The 25,516-nt window shown below is 48.2% G+C and overlaps 2 protein-coding genes across 5 annotated transcripts in view; one reads left to right on the top strand and one right to left on the bottom strand.

Moving 5' to 3' along the window:
* St7l (suppression of tumorigenicity 7 like) overlaps positions 1-25,516 on the top strand; it is a 133,817-nt gene that overhangs the window by 79,541 nt on the left and 28,760 nt on the right. The window lies entirely within an intron of this gene.
* On the bottom strand, positions 1,035-14,942 carry Wnt2b (Wnt family member 2B). Its single transcript, XM_042674792.1, has 5 exons — positions 14,656-14,942; positions 7,094-7,314; positions 5,726-6,003; positions 3,897-4,161; positions 1,035-1,554 (listed from the first exon to the last, which is right to left on the bottom strand). The coding sequence occupies exons 1-5, from the start codon at positions 14,841-14,843 to the stop codon at positions 1,325-1,327; spliced, it is 1,182 nt and encodes a 393-aa protein (XP_042530726.1). The 5' UTR covers positions 14,844-14,942; the 3' UTR covers positions 1,035-1,324.

Raw genomic sequence — 25,516 nt, forward strand, 5'->3', positions numbered from 1 at the left:
TTGGAACTGTCAAAACTGCAAATTTCTATACCACTTCACTGTTTTATCAACAAAGCAAGAGATAACCATTGTCCAAGTCACATAAAATTAGGACATCAGTTTCAGACTCCGTGTAATCCTCCAGCTATCTGCTATTTCTAGGGATTCCACTACTGAAAACCTGGTTAGGCAGAAGTTAGTAGCAAAGAAGGAATTCTGCCCAATTGAAGCCAAATGTGGAATGAACAAGAATAATTACCAGGACTTGGAGAGTCACTAAATATTTGTTGAGTAAATGAGGGCAGGCTACTGCCTTCTAGGTTGCTTACCACATTGGCTCCAAGCCCCAGCTCTTTGTGTAGCCATAGCTCCTAGCTTCAGTGATTTGGATCCTCTCCTAAAGAATTATTGAAGCTAGAGGTATCTATCTTCCTAGAATATACTGATTCTCAGGTTGTCCTAGAGATCAGCTTTTCTGATCCTCTCCTGCCCTCCATGAGTTTCCTATCTTTTACTCAGGGTTTTAAAACCTAGCTAGCCTCCAGAATAATGTATGGGAATGAGGGTGAATCCCAAGGTCTAGCCAGATATACTGTACACTCTCTTCTTGTACTGTTCCAAGGTGTTCTAATAATCTGTTAGAGTTGAGAATCAACCACTGTATGCCACTTCAGTCTGAACAGGCAGTAAGTGAACAGACTGCTGTCGATAAAGGTGGAAATGGAAAAAGAATGTGTTTGTATAGTTATTATTTTTTTCTCCTACAAAACAGCAGGTTATAAACTATATATGAGCATGTGAATGGAACCTGTCTACCATCTTATCTAGCATTCTCAGGCTCTCAACAGTAGGATAATGTATGAAGCCTAAGATTTTCTTTCAAGGAATCGGGCAGTCTGTTCAAACTGTCTCCATGGAAGGGACATGCAGTTTTGTTTCTCTTGTCTACCTTCAGCTGGGTAGGATCAAAAAAGAAAGCTATCACCATGTTTCCTTCCCATTATACACCCAAGACGTATCAAGGGAAGGGGTGGGCAAAGCCTTGACCAGGTAATTTAGTGCAACTTGAGTCACTCTGAAGACTCTCTACCTCTTCTACTCTCTCTTCAAACCTCCAGAGGGGAAGTCAGGAAACCCACTCAGTTTCTTTATATCCTCTATCAACTCCTTCCCAGGGCTAAGGAACCAACCAGGACACATGGTCCCTCTGCATTATTCTCCATGTCCTTAAATAGAAGCTGTAGCAGCCCAGGGTTGCAGGTGGAGAAAGGTGTGCATGCAAGGATCTTGTGCTTTTGAGTTGGGAGGCTTGAAGTGGAGGGGATGAGTGAGGTATCTTAGGTGTTCAGGTCTGGTCCAGCCACTCTGCTTTCTTGGGGGCCTTGCAAGTATGGATGTCCACAATATTTCTGCACTCCTTGCACCGCACAGCACAGCACCAGTGGAATTTGCACTCACACTGGGTGACACGGGTGACTCGAGTTGTATCATAACCTCGACCGCAGCACATGATTTCACAACCATCTGTTCCTTTAGATGTCTTGCTGCAGACTCGGCCTGCGGTGCCTAAGGAACCTGGGTTGGTGAAGAAAAGGGAGTGAGAACCAAATTACCTCTTGCTTCAGCTACTCTGAGCACCTTAATCACATCCTCAGAAGGAAGCCATAATCACTTTCCCTAAAAATGTACCCACTAGCCATGAAAACTCTTCATAGCCTCCTAGACTAGTCTCATTTCTTTGCACCATCATGGATTCAAAAAGATCACTGAGCCCACCTGCAATTCCCTCCCTGCCAATATATTTCTAGATTCTCTTCAGAACTGAATCTTCCAGTGTACATAACTATGTTGGAAATACATCAAACAACAAAACCTCTTCTAAGAAATCTTCCCACAACTCTGATCCTGCTACCATGTTAGTATTTTGGTCCTTAGTTGCTATTTCACTAAGATATATTATACTGGGAAGAAGTATAGGGTGGCCATTAAAGAATGACTGGATAAGTGCTGGTGGCTCACACCTGTAATCCTAGCTACTCAGGAGGCTGGACCATCCACAGGATTGCTGATTGAAGCCAGCCCAGTCAGAAAAGTCTGTGAGACTTTACCCCCAAAATAAGATGCAGAAAGTCTGGCTGTGGGCATGGCTCAGAGCACCAGGCAAGCACGTAGGCAAGAAATTTCAAAAGCAAAATATATTTAAGATTTGGTATATTACCTACAACACACTTTCACAGATAAGGGGTACTATTGCATTTCAAGTAGGCAATAATTACATGTGGCTGATTTTTACTGTACCCAGGGGACATAGCTATGAGAACATTTCTGTCATCACAGAAAGTTCAGCTGGACAGTAGAGTTTTAGAGGGAAAACGTGGATCCATTCTCTGAGGATGTCATATTTCCTTTGACCTCAAAGCACTGCTTTGGGTTTCTGAGAGCTAATTTTATGCTTCTGAGAAAAATGAGCACATATATTACTCATCCTCCCTTGTAACTTGAAAGATCCATCTATCTTTCCTTCCTTCCTTTCTTTTTTGTGATGGTGGTATACAAGGATTTGAACTCATGCTTGTTAGGCAGGCACTTTATGGCTGAGTCACACCTTTAGCTCTCCAAAGGTACATTTTTGATATGGTGAAATAGGGTTATACTTCAGATATTATGAAATGATTTCTAAACCTCCAGAGGCTAACCCTCTGAGTAAGTCCATGTGGAAACATACCTAATGGCAGGAAATCACTAATGGAGTCAAAAGGACTCTTTAACCCTTTTTCTTCTAGCTCTCTACAAAGTACACCAACTCTTTCTGCTACTCAGGTAGAGCTCCACCCTGTTTCTGTGTAGCTTTGTTCTGAAATGACAGTGATAGGTGAAGACAAGCAGTGCAGAAGACAGCTTAAGTTTTTGGCTCCACTTTACCCAAGTCCTGAATGTTGAGTCTGCAGAAAAGAGCCTGGGAGCCCCATGACAGTAACCAGAAGAAAAGCAGTTCTATTACACTATTTAACCTATTGGAGCCAGAAATTATGAGGCAGGATGATAACTTCCACTCTCTCGGGGAGATACCCTATCACTTTCCCTGCATTCCCAGGAATTCCACCACTAAATAGCTAAAGTAGATTGAAAGGCAGCCATTCCCAGCTATACCTGCTTTTGTACAGAACTCCTTCCCTGCCTCTCTGACTCCACTTTCAAATTTTCAGTGGCAGCACACTGGATAAAGCCTTTCAAGATCATTTGTGGCCTGGTTCCAACCTGTCTTTCTAGCTTTAATCTCCCTTGCCAGACACTTTTATTCAGACACACTGATCTGCTCTGTCCCACCTACCATTTTACTCAAATACAGAACATTTCTGCCTATTCTTTTCTCTTGCTATCCAGATAATCACCACACTTCAAGGAACAGCATAAATATCCCATTTTCAAATAAACTTTTCTTCCTATTCCAGTCATCTCCCTTTACAGTTATATTTACATACCCACCATGCATCTCATATTTTGTTTGTGTGTTGTGCTAGAGACCAAACCCAGTGTCCTGCACAAGTTAGGCAGTACTATACCAACCAGCTACAGCCACAGCCTTAATCTCATTTCTTCAGGTAGACTGTAAAGAGGCAGAGGCTTAATGCTGCAACTAGTGCTGCTGTGTGTAGTCCACACATTGCTTATAACTGAAAACAGGTGGTTCATTTAATCTTCTGAATAGTGCCTACAATATCCTGAAGGTTGGCTATACAAAGAAATAATACATAACCACAGGCAGGCCTCAAGGAGTCACCAGTCTCAGGATCAGATTTTCATGTAGGGAGGTGACTGAACTCCCTTCCTGAACTCCTACAACTAAACAGACCAAGACAATTAACCAGCAGTATTAAGAACCGGGTTCCATGTCTCTGCCTGCTTTCCTTTCTCACCTGCAGCCTTGTCTAAGACACAGTAGTCTGGGGAGTTGTCAAAGTAGACAAGATCAGTCCGCGTAGCACGGCGATAGCCTTGGCGAGCTGCTGTGAAGTTGGCACCATCCTGCGTGGCTGTCACCTGCACAGCCCCATCATAGCGCCGCCGCAGGTAGTCACCTGTACGACGGAAATCTGAGAGTGCACGCCAACAGGTGCGCAGAGTACAGGAGCCACTCACACCATGGCACTTACACTCCAGTTTCAGAAATCGCCGCACAGCCTAAGGGAGGATGGAGGCAGGTCAGGGAAAAACACTAGACAGGACAGTTCTGTTCCCCTAAGAGCTCTGAAATCTGCTAACCCAGGCTGGCTGTTTGAGCCATTGGTAGCTCTTTCCCACATCCATTCTTGCTGATCAAGTTTCTTTTAAGAAATTTTCCTGGACCAAGTGCTTGGATTGTCATAATACTTGCTGGACTGCTGAGCTGTAGTACTCATCCTACAGCACATCCTTTAGTTTTCATGTGTTTTAGAGGGCTAAGTACCATGCTTTTGTAGTGTGTTATTTTCAGCATAGTTTGCAAGAGGTGCTCACATACTAATGAACAGACTAGAACCATTTCTTAATTTTCAGCTTTTATGAAGGCAGTTTTTCTCTTTAAAAGTTATTTTTGGGGCTGGGAAGGTGGCTCAGTGGTAGAGCGCTTGCCTTGCATGCAGGAGGCCCTGGGTTCAATTCCTCAGCACCACATAAGCAAAAAGAAAAAAGCCAGAAGTGTCACTGTGGCTCAAGTGGTAGCGTGCTAGCCTTGAGCTGAAGAGCTGAGGGACAGCGCCCAGGCCCAGAATCAGGCCCTACAACGGGACCCAAAAAAAAAAAAAAAAAAATTATTTTTCAGCCAGGTGCTGCTAGTGGCTCACTCCTGTAAGCCTAGCTACTCAGGAGGTTGAGATTTGAGGATCTCAGTTCAAAACCAGCCCAAGTAAGAAAGCCCATGAGACTCTTATCTCCAGTTAACTGCCAGAAAAATGGAAGTGGGCCTGTGGCTTAATGTGGTAGAGTGTTAGCCTTGAGCAATAAAGCTCAGGGACAGCACCCAGACCCTGAGTTTAAGCCTCCCCAACTGCAAAAGAAAAAAAAAGTTACTTTTCAACCAGACACTGGTGACTAATGCCTGTAATCCTAACTACTCAGGAGGCTGAGATCTGAGGATCACCATTCAAAGCCAACCCAGGCAAGAAAGTTCATGAAACTAATAAACTACCAAAAAAGACAGAGGTGGAGCTGTGTGTGACAGACAACAAGCATTGAACAAAGAACTCAGGGACAGCAGCCAGGCTCTGAGTTCAAGCCCCAAGATGAGCACACACACAAAAAAAGTTTCTTTTCAGCCAGGCACAAGAGAATCTTGCCTGACATCTAGCTTCAGCAGTAAGCAAAAATTGGACTGTGGTCCAAGCTAACTGGACAAAAAGTGGGATCCTATCTCAAAAATAACTAGAGCAAAAAGGGCGAAAAGCATGGCTCACACAGTAAAATGAGTGCCTACCAAGTGCAAAGCCCTGAGTTCAAACCCCAGCACTACCAAAAAATAGTTACTTCACTTCCTTTTTCTACTTTTCACCAGTATAGAATCTTGATTGAACCCAAGCATTCCTAAGCTCCCTTACATTCCTGTCCCACCTGCACGTTTAGGCTCTGGTCATACAGACTAGTCACCCTAGAAAATGTGAGTATGTATACCCAGATATGAGCACTGACCCACCTGCACGTTTAGGCTCTGGTCATACAGACTAGTCACCCTAGAAAATGTGAGTATGTATACCCAGATATGAGCACTGACCGTGCGACCACAGCGGTTGTTATGTAAGTTCATGAGGGCACGGGCATCTTTTAGCCTCTTCTCCTTGGCATCCACAAAGGCCTTGGCAAAGCGGACACCATAGTGGATGTTGTCACTGCAGCCTCCCCAGTCAAAATCCCCACGCTGATCATGATGTCGACCACGGGTATATGGGTCACAGCTGCACACACTCAGTTCTCCCTGGCTGCAAGCACGCGTGATGGCGTGAACCACTCCTGCTGATGAGATGGCATATACAAAGGCTGCCTCTCGGCTACCTAAAGAGAGAAAGGGTAGAGGGGCATTTCAGGAAACAAGCCTATGTCTGTCCCTCCAGGTTTTTACTTTTTACTATGTAGCCCAGGCTGGCCAAGTAATCAAAATCTTCTGCCTTTATCCTCCCACACACTGGGATTACAGACATGTGCCACACCTGTGGCTCTGCCCATACATTTCTTCAGCTCACCATAACCCCTGAAATCTCTTCTCTCTCTTTTTTCCAGAGCCATCTCTACACTCTATTCAAGGTGCCCTTCCTTTCTAAGAGCATTCCTCAGAGTATCTGATCCCTTCTCCTTAGCCCTCACTATTCTCTACCCACTTTCCTATATAGCTGACCTATACTCCTATTTCCTTCCAATTTCCCTGGGTCCTTCCACCAAAGTACCAAGCTGAATCATTCCTTCTCACTGAGTGCTAACACTGGTATAGTTAGTTAGCTGTCTTTAGTCCACGTAACAAGCCTTTCCAGCCACCTCTGCTAGACAGTTTCCCATAATGCAGACCCAAGGGACAACCTGTCTGAATAGACATGTTACTTTCTGCTGAACTCCCCTTTCTGCTGCATATCGATGATCATTACCACCAGCACCCTTCAGATTCCCATCTTATTCCCATCCCATTTCTCCTAGCTTCCAGCCTAGTCTTGCTTAGCTGTTTTGCTGAGCTAGGGCCAAGCCACTGATTCCAAATATTTACATTATTACCTTTCTGTCTATGTCTTGTTCCCATTACTGTAGTGACATGATAATGATGGTAAGAACCAAAAGAACTTTTCATAGTTCTCACCTTTTCAGTGTATGGAAGCACCCTCAGGCTTGGGAACCGTAGTACAGAGAAAACAAAGGAGAAAGATGGAGGTGCCAGGAAATAAAATTATCTGTTAACCATCTTAGAGTACTGGGATTGGGAGAGATCCCTACCTGTAAGGGTCTGTTCCTAACTGTATCCTGAGCTCTACTCACAACTGTTCCTCTGATTATAAAGTAGTGTGTGGGAGAGGAGAGCAAGGATTATAACTACCCTTCCCACTCACCACCCCAAGCACAGAAGGGGAAGGAGCTGGGGCAGGATGGACAAGGCCCCTACTTCTGAGCATGACACGACCAAAGACAGTGTGGTCCCTGTCCAGCGTGGTGCAGTTCCATCGGTGATGGCGGAACTGATGCTGACACTCTCGGATCCATTCTCGGGCACCTTCACCCACAGAGCGCATGATGTCTGGGTAACGCTGACACAGCTGCCGCTGCCGGCTCACCAAACCAGGGATGTTGTCACAGATCACTCGGGCTCCCAGTGCGCCAATGTACCTGTAAGATACAACAACAACCTTGTTCTACATCAGGAGGATCAGGAGAATAAGGGCCCTGAGGAATGGTTGGTATGCTATCTAGACCTTAGATTCCTTTTCCTCCCCACCAACCCACATCCCTGATGGTGATGAGTAGAGCCATTCCCCACAAGCTCTAGAGAAATAGTTACTCAGTTGCAGAAAGAGTAATTGAGTGGTCTCCCACCATTACCAGTTCCCCAGCCAAAGGCCAGAAGTGACACACACTCCCAGAACACAAGCCAGGCATGTGTCATATATACAGAAGCTGTGGGCATGTCACACAAACCCATTGCCTGTTTATTTAATAAACATTACAATACTCAGAGAAAAATAAACTAACAAATGAAGGTCTGAAACAACACTTTGAAACCCACATGTAAGAGGCATATCCTGAGTGGCTGGTCCATGAGATTTGGCTGCCAAAGGCGGGGGAGGGGAGAAAGGGGTGACAGGGAGGAAAGAGCTGGCAGGAAAAGACATAGTGGGCAATGTCTGAGTAATGTTTATAGCTCTAGTTCAACTCGTGTAGTTTAAAAAAAAAAATCCTCATTTTCAACCCAGAAGACTTTACCCCCAACTCTCTTCTTCATTTCTTCCATTTCTAGTGCCCAGGGCTTTTCTTAAGTAATGACGCTTTTGGGTGTTTGGGGTTTTTTGTTTTGCTTTGTTTTTTGTTTGTTTGCCAAATGGGGCTTGAACTCAGAGCCTGGGCACTGTCCCTGAGCTTCTTTTTTTTTTTTTCTGCTCAAGGCTAGTACTCTACCATTTGAGCCACAGCACCATTTCTGGCTTTTTTTGTTTATGTGGTGCTGAGGAATCGAAGCCAAGGCTTCATGCATGCTAGGCAAGCACTCTACCACTGAGCCACTTTCTCAGCCCAATAATGAAGCTTTTAAAATCACTTTCTCCAACCTGTTAGGCACAGTGTTCTCAATGGGAATGAGTGGACAGTGATTGTTTTCAGTGGGCAAGATGAAGCAGCCCAGTCCCCGTCTGTCCAATAAAAACCATTATAAGATCAATCAGAATGAGCTATTAAAGGATAGATAGGTTACTAGATTCATTTTCAGATTTCTTTTTCTTTCTTTCTTTTTTTTTTTTTTTTTTGGTCTGTTGTTGGGCTTGAATTGAGGACCTGGTGCTATCCCTACAACTATTTTGCTCAAGGCTAGCACTCTACCACTTTAAGCCACAGTTCCACTTCTGGTTTTCTGGTGGTTAATTGGAGATGAGAGTCTCATAGACTTTTTTGCCCGGGCTGGATTTGAACTGAGATCTTAGGATCTCAGCCTCTGAGTAGCTAAGATTATAGGTGTGAGCCACCAGCACCCAGCTCAGTTATCTTTTGTTGTTATTGGTCAGCTCAGATTTTTTTTCTCTTTTTTTCCTCTCTCTCTCTCTCTCTCTCTCTCTCTCTCTCCACCCCCCCCCCCCTCCAGTTCTGGGGCTTGAACTCAGGGCCTGGGCACTGTCCTTGAGCTCCTTTTGCTCAAGGCTAATGCTCTACCACTTGAGCCACAGCACCACTTCCAGCGTTTTCTGTGTATATGGTACTGAAGAATAGAACCCAGGGCTTCATGCATGCAAGGCAAGCACTCTACCACTAAGCCACATTCCCCCCAGCTCAGATTTCTTAAGACAATATTTTCTCTTCTTTCAAACATTTATGCTTGGACTCTACCACAAGCCTCACTGCATTTTGGAGATAAAACAGGAGTATATCATCCTTTGTACCCAAAAGGCCACCAAAGAAATCAGACCCATCCACCTACTTCCTTGAGAAAAGAGCTAACAACTTCTTTCTTCCTTTCTGCTTTCTTAACACCTTCCATACTTTGCTGGACATTCCCTATTTGTCTAATTTGCTGTAGGGGCTGTGGAAAGCAGTTTCTACTACAGTAAAGCATTGGTATATGTTGTGATTATGCCAGTTGTTTGGAACCAGCCCTATAATGTGCCTAGAAATGTGTGAAGAAAAGGGAGGGCATCTCTGGGTCCTGCTCCCCCCACCCACCCACATGCATTCCCACAGCCAGCTCTCACCCACAGGCTGGATCACCACTGGTGACACCAACTCAAACAAACACAAGGAGGGCTGATGCTTGCCTCTTTGGGAACTCAGCAGGCTGATGGGCCCCATCTGTGCTGAGGGAGGGATGAGAGGGCTGGCCCTGTACTAACAAATCCCATGGAATCAGCGTCCCCAGCACTGTCCATCAGGGCAGCAGCTTCCAGGAACAAACAAAATAAACACCCCAGGCTGGCCATGCCGGAAAGGGCTGCCTGACGCACAGCCTGGAGTTACACCCACTGCCGTGGTGCTTTGTTTGGAGAATCAAGACCATTGGAATTGGAGCTGGTCCCTGTCTCACCACCATTCTGCCTCCCCAGCTCAGCCCTGGAGTAGTAGTGTTCTGGGCAATGGGTATTTGTTTTTGTTTTCTACTGAGGCTTGGGAGGAGGGGGGTTAAATGGGAATGGGAGACCAATAATCCAGCCCTCATGAGACAGTCTGGAGTGAGACAGGCCAAACTCTGGCAAAAAGGCCTTTCTGTGGTCTGACTTAAATCCATTCAGCCCACATTGGTCCTTCTTAGTACATTCTCAATGAGCGTGGGAACATGTGTGTTCAGTATCTAAGATGGGAAGATAATTAAGCTTTTCTATTACCATGCCTATACCACTCAGTAACTGCTTCAAGACACTGCAGGCATGGAGTTTGCCTGTTGTCCAATAATTCATCCTTTGTAGTCACTTGGAGTAAGGAGCTTCGACAGTGCTAAGCCTCAGGTTGGACCTCAGTTAATATCATGCTTACAAAAAAACTCTGTGCCAAGCACGGAGTTCGGTTATTTGAGGCACAAAAATGTTTAAGGTACCCCTCCCTCTCATGGTGCAGGAGAGTATACCCAGAGACTTTGACTTTGGTCTTTTTGTTCCTTTCCAGAAATTAATGCTTTACTTCCTTCCCCACCTCCTGCACCAGATGACTTCTGTTCACCGGCTTTTAGCCAGTTCACATTCTTTCCTTTGACAAATTCTTTTGCCCCTTGCTCCTCAAAGCCTGGTCCCCAGAGCAGTAGTATATGCATCACCTAGGGAGTCATTGGAAATGCACAACTCAACACCTATCCTCAGGCCTACTGAATCAGAATTTGAGTTTTATGAAGATCCCAACCTGATGTGAATACATTGCCCTTTTGAAGATGGAGATTTCTGATCTTTTATTAACTTCAGTATTTTCCAGGAGTGAGAAGTTTCTAGTACATAAGGAGGGAGAGTTCACAGAGTTGAGGCAGGAAGTAAGAGGGAGAGCTGAAACAGAGAGCTTGCTCTCTAACCACCCATTCACTGTGAAGAATCAAGTCATTCCTTGAGGCCAGCATTCATTTGGGCCAATGGCAGTGCCTCTGACCACCCCTGTCACTAGCCCCATTTAAAAGGTTCCACCAACATTGAAGACCAAGTTTCCAGTTCATAAACCTTTGGAGGACAAACTAAAAACATGTCCAAGACATGGCACTAACATGTGGTGATGAACTAATCCTAAACACAAATGAGAGCTTAATCACAAGGGAGGAAAGGCCAACTACATAAACGACCAAAAATAAGACCAAAGAGAACACTATTCTGAGCCCACTGTGGCTGTCTGCTTCTGTAATATTGCTACTCAGAAGTCTTGTATTGAAGGGTAATGATTTGAGGCCAGCCTAGGCAGGAAAATCCAAGAAACAGTCTCAAATTAACCAACAAAATGTCGTATTAGAGGCTTGGCTCAAGTGGCACAGATCCATCATCTGATTGAGAGCAAGAGGCTCTGTGTTCAAGTCCTGGTACTAGCACAAAGACAATGAAACCTCAAAGACCTAAAAGGGGGGGGGGGGGATGAAAACCTTTCCATTGTAAATTAAAAATGTATTTTTAAAAAAAGTGTCAAGCACATAGTGGGTACTATGTGGACACCTAACTTCTCTGATTTATCTCCAACTTCCCTGTCTCCTCACCAGCCATAGTTTTATTACAGTTTTATTCTGTGTCAACCTGTCAGTCTATTTGTAGATATTCTGTTTGTGCCCTTTTCATGAGGCCAGGAATCTTTTTTTTTTTCCCCTTTCTTGTTTTTGTGTACATATATATATATATATATATATATATATATATATATATATATATGGTTTTACTTGGTACTTGTAAGACTTCGAGTATAGAGATAAAGCTATTAACTTCCCTAAATCTGCTTTTAAACCACATCATTGGTATAGTACTTTACAGTTCACAAAATATTTTTCTGTACAAAAATCCCCCCCCCCCACACACACACACGGGGGGGGGGGGGTGCCAGAGAGAGAGAAAACTCCACTCAATAGTTAAAGAAACTGAATTTTCAGTTCCCTTCAGTTTCAGGATATTGAGAGTATTCTATCCATTAGGGCTAGTTGGAGGAGAACCTGGATGAAGGAAGCCCATCCAGCTCCAAATTCCAAGTTCATTTTTTTGTTTTTGTTTTCTTTTGTTAGGATGGTCTTACAGTATAGCATGGGCTGGCCTCAAACTTGTGATCTGCCTGCCTCTACAGTGCTAGGATTATGTAAATATCACCATGCTTGGCCCACGGTTTGTATTTTTACTGCAGGGGCAAGAGAGACATGCAGAGTTTTTGTTTTGTTTTGTTTTTTAGGTTAACACCCATTGTTCAAAAAAAATTTTTTTTTGGTCGGTCATGGGGCTTGAACTCTGGGCCTGGGCACTGTCCTTGAGCTCTTCAGCTCAAGATTAACACTCCACCACTTGAGCCACAGTGCCATTTCCATGAACAAATTTCTTACTATCCCTCTCTTCTTCACTTTCTTCATTTGTGAACAAGCAATAGTAATACCTACCTCACTGGAGTCTTCAGGGGATTAACAAAGATAATACTTACCATAGCTTGGCTATCATGCCTGGAGTTTGGTAGGGGCTCACTAATTGGCAACTGTTGTTTGTAACAGTAGTGTTACTATGACACTACCCTGTGATCCTCTCTTTATAAGCCATGAGTACAGCCCTACGCTCCTGATTCTCTTCTGCTAACACCTGCAAGATGAAACAAGCTCATGGTGGGAGCCCCTTACTTCTTACTGTTTATCAAAAACTAAGCAGAAACCATTTCCTCTCAGGATACAAGTCGGAAGGGAGTGATTGGAGATGAAAGGCAGGAATCTGAGGCTATGAAAGATCATAGCTGGTAACAGTGATGCTCTTCTGTTCCTCAGGAGAGCATGGGCACACCACGTCAACGGGCATCTGTCTCTTCCAGGGGTTGTATCAGTCATGCTAGGATTTTCTGAAGGGGAATAGATAAATTCCCTTGGAGGCCTGACCTGCCTTCAGAATTCAGCTTTTCATCTTATCCTAGAAGTGGTTACCAATGAGGCAGGCGTCCTGAGCTGCAGCTGTGACAGGTGGGGGAAGGAGATGGAAACAACCTGTGCACCCACTGCCCATCTTGGCCCTGCTGTGCCAGCTTCCATTTCACAGGGACTGCTAAGTCCCTCTGCACGTCAGCCCCGCTCCCTTCCCACTCTTCCATTTAGAGTTTTTCCACCATCATTAATATGAACCATGTGGGAGGAGGACAGGAGAGGGAGAAAAGAAAAAAAAAGAGGGGAGGGGAGGGTAAGAAATGGGGACTAGGAAGAATCCTATTTAGGTCTTTAGGAACCACTACCAGCATGCTGAAATTACCAGAGTGATACTTCTTCATCTAAATACCAGTTGATTCCCAAGATCACCTCCCTCCCAAACTGACAAGGAGCAATCAAGAGTTCCTAAAGGCAAATTGCCATTTAGGCTGAATAAAGATGGGCAGCTGTCACTTTCTCCTTTCTCAACAGAGACACTAAGAGATTCAAGTCAAACTAAGCTGTGGAGGTAAAGGATGGCTTTGATCTCACTCTGAACATTGAAAGGCTTTTATCCTGTCTCATGTCTTCCCTTTTCCCTTCGAAAGGAATGTTTCAAGCCAGATGTAAGATATAGGCCTCTCTGCTCCCCCATCCAGAACCCCCCTTCTTGCCTTCTCCAACACTACAGAGATAAAAAAGATCCAAAAGAGAGATTTTTCTTCAACAGGAAAATGGGGGGTGGGGATAAAGAGACGCATCTTGAAATGATAGGAATCTGCAGCCCAAGCTGGCTGGCCCCTCAGCCAGCTACCCCTCGCCCTTCCAGCCAAGATTCCAAGTGAAGAGGAGAAAAGCCACAGGGTGCAAGAGGAGAAGAGACCACACTTCGTGGGGGTGGGGGTTGAAAGGGAGGAGGAGGGGCACAGTCAGGAAAAGAAGGGGGGCAGTGCGTGGTAGAGGGGCACTCATCCAGTCCAAGAGGCCAGTTTGATTGGAGGGGTAGAGGAAAGATAAGAGCATCAAATCTTTTCTCAATCCAAGTCTCCCCCTTGCCACCCTCCTTCCCCCCCCCCCGCCTTGGTGGGGAAGGAGGAGAGCGGCGCTAGGAGGACGAGTGCCATTCTGGACTGGGGAGCCCTTGGGGGTCGAGACGTGGAGGGGGGGGGGGTAGTATGTAAAGACAGACCACAGATACGCAGTAGATTTGTAATGTCTTTTGCCTCCTCCGCCCTCTAAGTCTGAGGCCAGTGAGAAACCTGAGTAGAGGTTCTCTCACTACTTTGGGACTCCAGAAGCCTCTAGCTCTTGGAAAGAAGAAATGGGACGTGGGGTCCTGTGGGAAAGGAAAGCAAGAAGGGAGAAACCACCGACCCCAGTGACATCCCAAACCCGTGACTGAAGACAGTCTTCATTTGGTGGGGTGGTAAACTAAGCCTGGATCTCACTCCTGTCTTGGCGCCCGGTGCGCACCAGCGCCATTCTGTGATACATACAGGGTGGGCTAGACTAACGAAGCTCCTCTGCTCTGGCCAGCTGTCCCCTCGGCCGGGGAGGGGGGGGGAACCTCTGGCGGTCTGAGCCGGCCACGAGCTTCAGAGGGGCGGCTAGTTCCTTGACCCACCTGGAGGGAAGACCTGAAGGTGGCTTCTGCCCCTAGAGGCTCGCATGGCTCCCCAGCCCCAGGGGACATTTCCTGAGGCCCAGGCCTCTACTCCAGGGCATCCACGCCCTCCCCGCTCAGGTAAGGCGCGGTGCTCCATCTCCTCCCCGGTGATCTCGTCATGGACTCCGCACGACTCCGCATGGACTCTCGTCATGTCCCGGGCGGGATCACCTCTGCCTCCCAGCTCTACACCCCGGTGCCGCCGGTGCCTGGAGCTGTGTATCCCCGCCCGCGGGGCACCTCGCCGCCCAGCCCCGAGATCCACACTCACCACCAGGACGAGTCTACGCGGGCTGGCAGAGTCAGCAGCAGCAGCAGCAAAAAGCAGGCAAGACCAAGGCGGGCCGGAGCCGGGGAGACGTCGGGGGCGGCAGATCGGGGCGCGGGCGCGGGGGTCGGGGCGCGGGCGCGCCGAGGGGCGTGCTGCGCGGCTTTCTGCGCACCACCGGACCTCAGCATAGCTCCCCGAAGGCTCCCGGCCGCGCAGCCCGGAGGGGCGTGGACGGGGCACCGTCTGGGGTGACTCAGGCTGCTCCTGCCTCCCCCTTCTGGGTGGCCATGGGGTTCGCGAGCGGCTGCGATCGAAGGTCACGTGGAGTAACGGGGCACCGCGCGGGGTCCCGGGGAGGGCGCGAACGGCAATGCTGGGAAACCGACGACGCTAGCTAGCTGGGGGTCCCGGGGTGCGCGGCTGGAGCGCCGGGGGCGGTGTCAGGGCTTCCGAGGCGCCGAGTGGAGCTGCGGGGCCGAGCACGCGGACAGCCCCTCCAGCCACAGGCTCTCATTGGACGGCGCGGGGCGGGGCCGAAGCCGGGAACACGCGCAGCCTTCGGGGCGGCTCCGCCTGCGCCAACCCCGGTGCTCCGCGGCGCCCGAGGTGTGGCGGCCGCCTCCCGTCGGCTCCCCCGGGGCTCTCCTCGCGCCGCCGCGCCGCGCCGCGCCCCACCTGCTCCCCGGGCGACACGACACGACAGGGGGCCGCCGCTCCACGGCGCCCAGGGAGCCCCGGCCGGCCGGCGCCGCGTCACCGGGTCCTAGCGCCCTTCACTCGGAACGCGGAACGCGGCGTGGATGGCGAAGCGCGCCGAGTGGGAGGGCGCTGCAGACACCCCCCGGGTCCCCTCGCATACAAGGGCAGCGACAGGGGAGCTGAGGACGGAAGAGGCACGCGTGTTACCCGGGTGCCTTCCATGCTTCCGTGAAATGGGTAGAAACAAAGCCAACTCCCACTCCCACATTTCTTCCTCAGCGGGGCTCCAGGCCCTGCTCCTTCCCAGGCGCTCTCCTCCTTCTCCCACGACGTTCCGTCCGGGCTACCGAGGCCTCTGCAGCGAACCCGCGTGGAGGAGACACGCCGACGGGCCCTGGGCGATGCCCGACGCCTTATGGCCGCGGCCCCACAGCGCTGGGCCCCCCACCCTCTCGGGCGGAGCCGCAAGTAGGAAAGAATCAGAAACATCTGGGCCGTTTCCCCCCGCCCCCCCCCCCACCAGAGGCCAGGGTGGGGGTCCTGGTAAGAGAGGAGAAACCCTGGAGCCATTTGCTCCTCCGCTTTCCACCCTTCCCACCTTCCTCATCTCTACTGCTCCTGCATCCGTGCTCCATCCCGACGCGGTGTCCTGGGGAAACTGGAGAATCTCCTCCCCTGCTCCCCCTCCACCCTACTCCCACTTCCCAGGCTGGCAGGTAGAGTCCCCGCAGACAGGATGGTTCTTGCTGAGAAACCTAGCATAAAGCCTTGTGCCTTCCAACTTGAGACTTCCTCTGGGATCTGGCCCTGCCTTCAGCCTCAGTTTCTCCAGCTTAGCCCGCCCCCCATTGCCAGGTGTCCTACATGCCTCTCCTCCTGACTTATCTAAAGTATAAAGTATGAGTGTAAACAATTTGCTAGTCAGTGCCCACCTTCTTAACCCCAGTCTCACTGTCAGTCGTTGTGTGGGTGGTGGGGTGTTAGAGAAGCCAGGGTGTGAAGGATAGGGCCCAGCTGGCTGGAGACATCTCAGAGGCAGAAGCAGGAGATCCGGGTCCAGAGGGGCTTCTAGTCCCTCTCCCCACTTCTCAGTCAGGAGCCAACACCCTCCTCAAGCCAACAAATCTTTATTGTTTACTGTGTGCTAGGACTGTGCTACGCACAGAAGACACATCATGGAGCAAAGCAAAACGAAATAATGTCTGCCTTCATCGAATTTACCTTCTACTGGGGCAGAAAACAGACCATTAACATGTAGATTGTTCTGAAATGATTTTGATTTATGGTAACTATTTCTCTAGGCAATCAAAATTGGGGAATCTTTAAATCATGTGAGAAGTGAAGCATAGAATATGTCAGAAAGTAGTAGGGGCTTTGGGAAATAGAGAAGGGTAAGGGGCTGGGGCACAGTTAGAACCAGGGTCTCTCATCACAGTGGCATCCATGCAAAGCCTTGCAGAGATGAGGCAAAAAGCTGGGAGGATCCAGAGTCAATGTAAGGCTGGAGTGTGTTGGTGTGCTGGGGCTAATGAGAAGACCAACCAGCTGGAGTCAAGAAAACTAGGACGGAGGAGAGGAATTCAAATAATGGAGCATAGTCCAAGTCATGGAAGGGAGGTGTCCGTCACCATTAGGTTGTCTGACATTGGACACTGCAGAAACCATTCAGAACCAGCAGCTGGCCACATGAACTAGGACTGCATCCTTTCCTTCCCTCTCCTCCATTCTACTAGGCTCTGGTTGGCCTATTATGGCCTTAAAAGCAACACACAGACTATGACCAGTTTCCTTGAGAGAGGCAGGTGGAAGCCGAAAAAGCCCAGTCCCTTTCCTGGCGGGGGCCCCTTTCCTTGGACCATTCCCTCGCCTCCTCCCAGTCCAGCCCCACCTACTTTGCAGGACAGCAGTCTTCCAGCTCCAGCAGCCTTTCTCAGACTCCCCTGTGTGTTTAGACCTGGGTGTGACTCTGGCCCTGCATTTGCTTCTACATATGGGCCTGGGGGGTTGTGGGATAGGAGCTGGAGATGATCACATCTACCCTGGGGTGGACTCACCCACACGGGCTCCAAACTCACTTCTGAGGCCCCTTCTTTGGCTTTAGTTGTCTTCATAGTTGAGTGGGACCGTGTCTTGGCACAACATAGATGATCAGCTATTAAAGTATGTTTCTGAGTAAGCTGAAAGGGGTGGGGGCAGCTCAAAAAACTACCGGCAACTCTTAAGAATGAGCACAACTCAGGGGACAAGATTTCTCCCCAAGGCTTACAGGCCACCTCTGCAGCAAGTAGGCAACCCAGGATGGGCCTTTGCTCCTTTCACCCCTTCTCCCCCTCTCCCAGGCCCCAGTTCCCCAGGAGCAGCCCAGGCTGCTGGAGCCAGCTGACTGCAAGAGCTGCACTCAACCACTTAACTTGGAGAACAAATACAGAGCCAGAGAAGAGGTTTTCTGGGATCTGCCACTTTGGAGCTTCAAATCTCAAAACAAACGTCCAAGCTCAAGGTCCTAGACACAATTGGAGCGCTCAGCTCCTCACGCAAGGGTCTGCTGTGTCAAGGCCAGAGTCTCAGGCTAGCTCCTTGGCTTTATCTCCCAGTTCATTCCCCAATCCTTCTCTAAAGTTACGGAACCTAGGAGGAGGAGCCTCTGATTAGAGAGTCAAATACAGATCTGGAGGACCCTGCATGGAATCAAGTCAGCATGTATGCATTTATTAAGCACCTGCTGTGTGCCTACTGGCCAGGGCATCCTAAATGGCATAGAAGGCAAGAACAAAAGCTGTCTCAGGACAGCATGTGCTAGGGTTGAAGGTAGCATGCTGCAGATATATTTGAACAGAAGTTTGACGAACTCGAGAGTCTCCCAATTCCCAAGGCTGCCAGATTCCCTTAGGGCCACTGGGCAACTAATGCCACCCTATCCAGCTGAGCTGAATCTTCCCCTCTTCCTCCTGAAGGCACCATAGCACCCTGCTTTTTCAAAAGTGGATTCCCATGGGAGAAGAGCCTGCTCTCACACTGGACACCCCACCTCACGCTGTACTCCCCAGCAAGGCTACTTAAGAGACTCATCTTTCACTCTGTTCTCAGCTGTGCATAGCTGAATTGAATACATTTTTACTGGCCCCTAGCTGGAGCAGAGATGAGCTAAGGGGAACTGGCGTGTGGGTAAATAGCTTTACTCTGCCCTGCTCTATCCCTGGAAGTTCCCCCCCCCCCCTTCCTGGGCCCCTTTAGTGATGACCTTCTCTTTCCTGGTGGGTGGGAGGTGGTGTGGATGGTAATGAGCAGAGAAAGGCCAAGAAGGGGCTGGGTGGGGGGAGGTTTGGATGGGAGTCAAGGAATTCCTGAGCCTGCTACTTGCACAAGGGGCCCTGAAACCAGCCTTTCCTGAGATTTCTTTGCAAACTGAAGCAGGTCTCACTTGAATGGGGGCCAGTTTCACACAGGCCTCTAGTCTCCCTTCTGCCCTGCTGCACCATGCAGGTGTCTGGGGGGAAAGGGAGCTTGGGAAGAACCCAGGCGTGCTTAAGGGGAGCAGGGGGGTGGCGTGGGGACCCATGCTTTGTACACAGCCTGGCTGGCCTCTCCTTGGTATTTATGAGTTCCCAGGCGTGTCTCTCAGAGGCCAGGCCAAGGAGGCTTTTTTTTTTTTTTTGGAAGGGGAGGGGGTCAAGATTCAAATTAAGAAAGGGGGCTTTGGTGGCATAGTATCCCTTTCCTCCCTTTCCAAGGAGCAAAGAGTTCTCTGGGACCAGGAGAGATTTAATGGAGAAGAGGAAGAAGAGGAGCCTTTGGGAGGAGGGCTGGGGTGGGGGGGGGGGGAGGGGGGGAGAACAGGGGATGAATCTGAAGTCTTCTAGCACTTTGGCTCACATCAGACTGGAGCCAGGCGGTGGGCGGGCTGAAGGCCATCCTGGGCGGGTGGCCCAGGTTCTGTGTGAGGCCAGTGGGTGTGCCGCTGGGATCCTGGGTGGTCACTGACCAGCCTGTTCCCAAAGGACAGTTCCTATTTTGCCCCTTTTGCCCACTATGCCTATATCAGACAGTTTAGGTATCAAGCCCTCTTTCTCTCCCTTCCACCTGTTCTAGGCCCTGGAATGATCTAGAAGTGTGATTTGGGAAAAAAATATCGCCAGGCTTACTGTCTGCCTCCTTCCCAATCCAGGTTTTATCTGCAGGCTCTACCTCTTATTCCTATGCTCTCCCCATCTCTCTGTCTCTGGCTGTGTTTCCATGTTCTGTGTCTATTCCTGTTGTGTCTCTAGATTTCTCTCTCAGTCTTCATTTGTCTCTCTGTGTGTCTACATCTGCCAGCCTACCCCCTCCCCCAGGTGGATGTTTGCCTGCCTTTCTCTTTCTAAACCGAGACAGGGTAAACCCTGCAGAGACAGGGTTGACTGTCTCTGCAGACTGTCACTCAGTCTTTCAGCAAGCATGCACCTGGGTGTCTCTCCATCTTTCTCTCTATGTGAATCTGCACCACTGTTGGTCTTGCTATGGTACTAGGGCTTGGACTGTGGGATTGGATAGTCTCCTTTAACTTTTTCATTTCAAAGCTGGAGCTCTACCACTTGAGCCACAGCGCCACTTCTTAATTGGAGTCTTAATGGACTTTCCTGCCAGCTGGCTTCCAATCTCAGTCCTAAAATCTCAGCCTCGAGTAGCAAGGATTATAGGATTGAGCCACAGATGCCCAGCCTTCCTTGCATCCTTTCGTCCCCTTCCCCTGCCTCCCTTCCTTCTTCCACATCTGTGTGTACCTGCCTACCCATCCCTGTATTTTTGGTGTGTGACTTTGTTTCTCCTTCTCTTGCTCTCTGTCTCTTATCTCTCCCTTTGCAGCTCCAGCAACCTAGTGGAAAGTGCCGTGAACCTGTTTCCCTAAAGCTTCTGCTTTTTTTTTCCTTCCTAAACCTGACTCTGAAGTCACAACTGTGGAACCCTGGGGATTTCAGTGGGGAGGGTGTCTGATATTATCAGCCAGGAGCCCCAAAGAAGGGCTTCTCACTCCTCCATTCTCTCAAACATCAGGGTAGCCAGGGTCCCCTTCTGAGGCCATGTCTGGGATACAAACCAGATTAGCTCATCTCTCTAATCCTCTTTGTGCTGGGGCCTCTGCCAGGCAGGGACACCCACAGCGCAGAGCAAGAGGGTGTGTGTGTGTGTGTGTGTGTGTGTGTGTGCAAATTCTTAGAGAAGACAGAACATCCAAGGTTTTCCTCCCTCTGTTTCCCTGCCTTCACTGTGTACGAGAAACATCCTCTGCTCTAGAGCCAACATAGGTTTTTCTATCCTCTGTCAGTTCCTCACCTCCGCTCCATCTCTTCCTCTGATAGCCTCTCTAGGCCTACTTTGCCATTCCAGCCCGACGTGAGCAGCAGGGACACCCCGGCCCCGCCTTCCTCCCCCACCTCCACACTATCTCACGGCCCCGCATTCTTCTGTCTTCGTGGGACAGCGTGTCCATCCCTTCCAGAGCCTTCGGAAGGACACAGGGCGTGCGGGGGCAGGGCGACGCGGGGAGCAGGCTGTTCCTGGGCTTCACACTCCCAGTTGGAGCTCCCCCCCCTTCTCTGAAGTTTCATTTGGAGAGATTCCGCCTGGCTGATAAGATCAAAGCATTCCCTCTGCCAAACCATTACCTTATTTTTGAGGCAATTACAGAACTTATTGTATCAATTAGCCAGGTCTCCAGCTGCAGGCGTTCATCGCTGGCTGTCTTGCGTGAGCTGGCAGAGGAGAGAAAGCCTGGGACCGACAAGAAGTGCGGGGTGCAGGGCCGGGCCCCCAAGGCAAGGCCCGGGGAGCTGTCCGTCCGGCGGCTTTCAGCCACGACGCGCGCCCTGGACAGCCTCCAGCGCGCATCCGACGACGGGCTGGAGAACCCCGGCAGGACCTCCGCGCCCGGCCCGGGGGCGCCACGCGCGCACGTGGCCCGGCCCCGGAGCGCTGGGCCGGGCGCGCCGCCGACCCTTCCCCACGCTCCCCGGGGGACTTGGCGCCCCGTCGTGGCGTTTGCAGGAAAGACAAGGCGGAGGGAAGCTTCGTTTTCCCGGGGGAGTCCCGCCCCCCTCCACCCCCTGCAGAGGTGGTGAGGGAAGTTGCGGGTGGGGGGGGGGGGTTCCCGAGCGTGGCTCGCCCCGCGGATCCGCGCGGACCGCAGAAGGACCTCGCTGAGGTCGGGAAGGGGCGTCCTGGCGCAGCGGTTCTCCAATCTTGTTTCAACGCCCTTAGAACGCCATCGGGGGCCCGCGGAGAGAATTTTGTCCACACGGATTGTATGTGTTCCTGTGAAAAATGGACACGAACACGAGGATCCACCGAAAAGCCTCCCGCGGGCCAGCGTTAAGCGATCAGCACAATCATTCTAAAAAATATAGCATTGAATTGTAATCCAGAGGATAAAATCAGTTCCTAAAGCCCGCGCTGGTGGCTCACACCTGTAATCCCAGCTACTCTGAAGGCGGAGGGCTGAGGACACTCGTTGGAAGCGAGCCCAGGCAGGAACCTCGGTGAGAATCTTGCCTCTACCCACCCCAAAGCCGGAAGTGGAGGTATAGCTCAACTGGTAGATCTAAGGGACAGCCTTCAGACCTTGAGTTCAAACCCCAGTATGAAATTAAACAAAATGCTGCACACTCACTACTCCACATAATATAATGATCGGATAAATAAATGGAGGGAGAGAAAGATATCTATACAGAAGACTTCCAAATAAAGGGATGGACAAGGGGAAACAAAGGAGGAGGCTACAATGCTTGATAAGAAATGCACTCATTACCTTGCCATGTAATTGTAACCCCTCTGTACGGTATTTTCACAATAAAAAAAATTATTATAAGCAAAGTGAGCCAGATCCAAAAGAAAAAAAAAAGACTTCCAAATAATTTGCATGCCACTGTGCTAAGAGGTGGAATACAATTCTTTGACTTAAGGCTGTCCATGACTTATAACTTCCTTCCAAAGGGTACAGACTGCAAAGGGCATGTAGGAGGGAAGCAACTTTTTTTTTCCTGGTTGTGGGGGCTTGAACTTGGGGCCTGAGCACTGTATCTGAGCTTTCTTGCTCAAGGATAGTGCTCTGCCACTTTGAGCCACAGCACCACTTCCAGTTTTATAGTGTTAATTGGAGACAAGAGCCTCACAGACTTTCCTTCGGAGGCTGGCTTTGAACCAGGGGTCTCAGCCTCTGAATAGCTAGGATTATAGGTGTGAGCCACCAGCAAACCAGACCAATATCTGACCAAGGGCAGCATCACCTGTCAGGGTGGTAGCATGTATCTGGATGAGACATGATGACAGTACCACAAGTATCCTGTGTCTGGTGAAATGCAAATGTACAGCCACTTTGGAAAACTGTGCTGAAAAAAGTTTCCTGTATATTCTCTTACCAGATAATCTACTAAGTGCTGTCCTTGGTATTTTCCCAGTGGGCTTAAAAACAATGTCTACATAAAACTCTTCACCCAGATGCTTGTAGCCATTCTATTTGTAACTGCCAAAATGTAGAAGCAATTAACACATCCTTCAGTGGATGAAAAGGTAAACAAACTGTGGTACCTACAGAGAGTGGAATTGTCTTCAGTGCTAAATGGAAATGAACAATAGAGCCATGAAAAGACACTTCCTACAACCAGTAAATATTAAAGTGAAAGAAACCAATCTGGAAAAAAAAAAGCTATGATTTCAATTATATTGCATTTTAGAATAGAAGAACTATGGAAGCAGTGAAAGGGTTTATAATTGGCAGAATTTCCTCCTTTTGTGATCTTTCTCCCCATAATCCTGAGAAATTTTATGCAAATTAATCAGAAGGATTTGAACTACTAATCCTCCTTCCTCAGTTTCCTGAATACTAGGATTATTGACATGTACCATCATACTGCCTAGAGGGATATTTTTTTGCAAAGTCTTTGATATATATTACCAAATATTCTTGCAATCCTCCTTAGTCTCCCAGGTGTTGGGATTATAGGTGATTACTACCATGCCTACATTTGTGTGTGTGTGTGTGTGTGTGTGTGTGTGTGTGTGTGTGTGTGTGTGTGTCTGTTTGCTAGCACTAGGGCTTGAACTCATGCCTCACACTCTCACTTGACTTTTTCACTCATTGCTAATGCTCTACCACTTGAGCCACACTTGCATTTCCAGCTTTTGGGGAGGGGTGAGAAGTTTATTAGAGATGAGTTTACAGACTTTTCTTTAGACTTTCTCATCCTCCTAAGTAGCCAAGATTACAGGCATGAGCCACCAGTGCCCCATCCCATGCCTGATTTTCTTTTGACTCTGTGGGGGGGGGGGGGGAGGGGAAGAAGGGACAGTACTGGGGTTTGAACTCAGGGCCTTGTGCTTACTAAGCAGATACTCTGCCATTTGAACCAGTCTCCAGAAATCTTTTGAACAATTTTTAATTTGATTGTTTGCTTTCTGGTTAGTGAGATTGTTTAGATAGATAGATAGATAGATAGATAGATAGATAGATAGATAGATAGATAGATAGATAGATCTATACTTTTAATTAGCACATATCAATAATAATACAAAGGTGTTTCATTGTGATAACTCCAAAGATGGATACAGTGTACTAAGAACAAGCTCACACCTCTACACCTCTACTGTTGTCTTAATGCCACTTTTGAATAGTGTTTCATTGTCTACCCCTGTTTCATGTTTGGTGGCTTTCATTATGTCCATCTTCTTTGTGAGCGCACGTGTGCAATATGCTCTATGTTACACATCCCCAGTCTTCTGTCCTTTCCCCCTTCCCCTCCTTCTGTCTTTCTCTTCCAGGAAGTCCTCCTTTTCTGCCTGGGTTGGCTTTGAATGGCGATCTTCAGTTCTCAGCCTCCTGAATAGCTAGGATTACAGGTGTGAGCCACCAGCACCTGGCTTACTAAGTCTTGAAGTCAGGTACAATTTGTCTTATTACTTTGTGCTCCTTCAATGTTGTGTTGGCTACTCTTTTGTCTTTTGTCTCTTTACATAGATCTTTCTTTGTGTTTTGCCAGGCCTGGAACTTGAACTCAGGGTCTAGGCTCTGTCCCTAAGCAATTTTGCTCAAGGCTATGTACTACCACTTGAGCCACAGCTGCACTTCTGGGTTTTTCCTTTTTGGTGTGGTTAATTGGAGATAGGAGTCTCACAGAATTTCCTGCCCATGCTAGTTTCAAACCACAGTCCTCATATCTTAGCCTGCTGAATAGCTAAGGATTAAAGATATGAGTCACCAACGCCTGGCTTTAAATGACATTTCAGGATCAGTATGTTGATATTCACAAAATAACTTGCTAGTATTTTGACTGGAGTTGACTTGATTCTAAAGCCCACATTGGAAAGAACTGTCATCTTAACAAAACAGTCTTCCCACCCATGAACCCATCTCTCCATTCATTTAGCTGTCCCTTAGTTTCTTTCATCTGAGTTTTATAGTTTCCTTAGGATATGGTATATCTAGTATAGAGTTTGTCACATTTATGCCTAAATATTTCATTTGCACTAATTTGAATGATACTGTGTTTTAAAATTCTCCTTGTTGTTTGTTTCTGTGATGAAAAGCACTTAGCCTTTGTATATTTACAGTATATCCTGAAACCTCAACTTCATTGCTTATTAGTTCTAGGTATTTAGGAACCAATTTGCGGTTTGTTGTTGTTGTTGTTGTTTGTCAGTACTGAAGCCTGAACTCAAGGCCTTGCTCTCTGGCTCAGCTTTTCTTTTCTTTTTCTTTTTTTTTTTAAATCATGGCTGGTGCTTTGCCACTTAAGACACACTTTTACTTCCAACTTTTGCTGGTTTATTGGAGATAAGATGCTTGAGGTTTTGTCTACCCAGCCTGGCTTCTAGTTGAGCTTCTTAGAGCTTAGCTTCCTGAATAGCTTGGATTATAGACCTGAGCAATGCAAGTCTGGCTGGGGAGTTTTTCATTTGATTCTTTGGGATTTTTCACATAGATAATTATGTTACCAATGAAAATAAACACCTATTTTTCCCTCTTGTATTATTTGCTTTAGTGTCATTGTGATAAACAACTTGAAAAGATTTATTTGGGTTCCTAGTGGCTTGGCCCATGCACTTGGGCAAAACATCATTATAGTGGAAGTATATAATGGAGGAAAAATTTTCACCTTATAGAAGACAAGAAGAAGAAAGAAACAGGAAAGCC

This window comes from Dipodomys spectabilis, unplaced genomic scaffold, assembly GCF_019054845.1.
Source record: "Dipodomys spectabilis isolate Male_0828 unplaced genomic scaffold, ASM1905484v1 ptg000002l, whole genome shotgun sequence".
Classification (NCBI taxonomy): domain Eukaryota; kingdom Metazoa; phylum Chordata; class Mammalia; order Rodentia; family Heteromyidae; genus Dipodomys; species Dipodomys spectabilis.

Excerpts from the sequence above, each read along its gene's own strand:
- Wnt2b (XM_042674792.1), bottom strand. The coding sequence starts at position 14,843 with ATGCTGAGGTCCGGTGGTGCGCAGAAAGCCGCGCAGCACGCCCCTCGG. Across the intron at positions 7,315-14,655 it reads CGCGTAGACTCGTCCTGGTG|GTACATTGGCGCACTGGGAG; the intron begins GTGAGTGTGGAT and ends TGTATCTTACAG. Across the intron at positions 6,004-7,093 it reads TGGTCGTGTCATGCTCAGAA|GTAGCCGAGAGGCAGCCTTT; the intron begins GTAGGGGCCTTG and ends TTCTCTCTTTAG.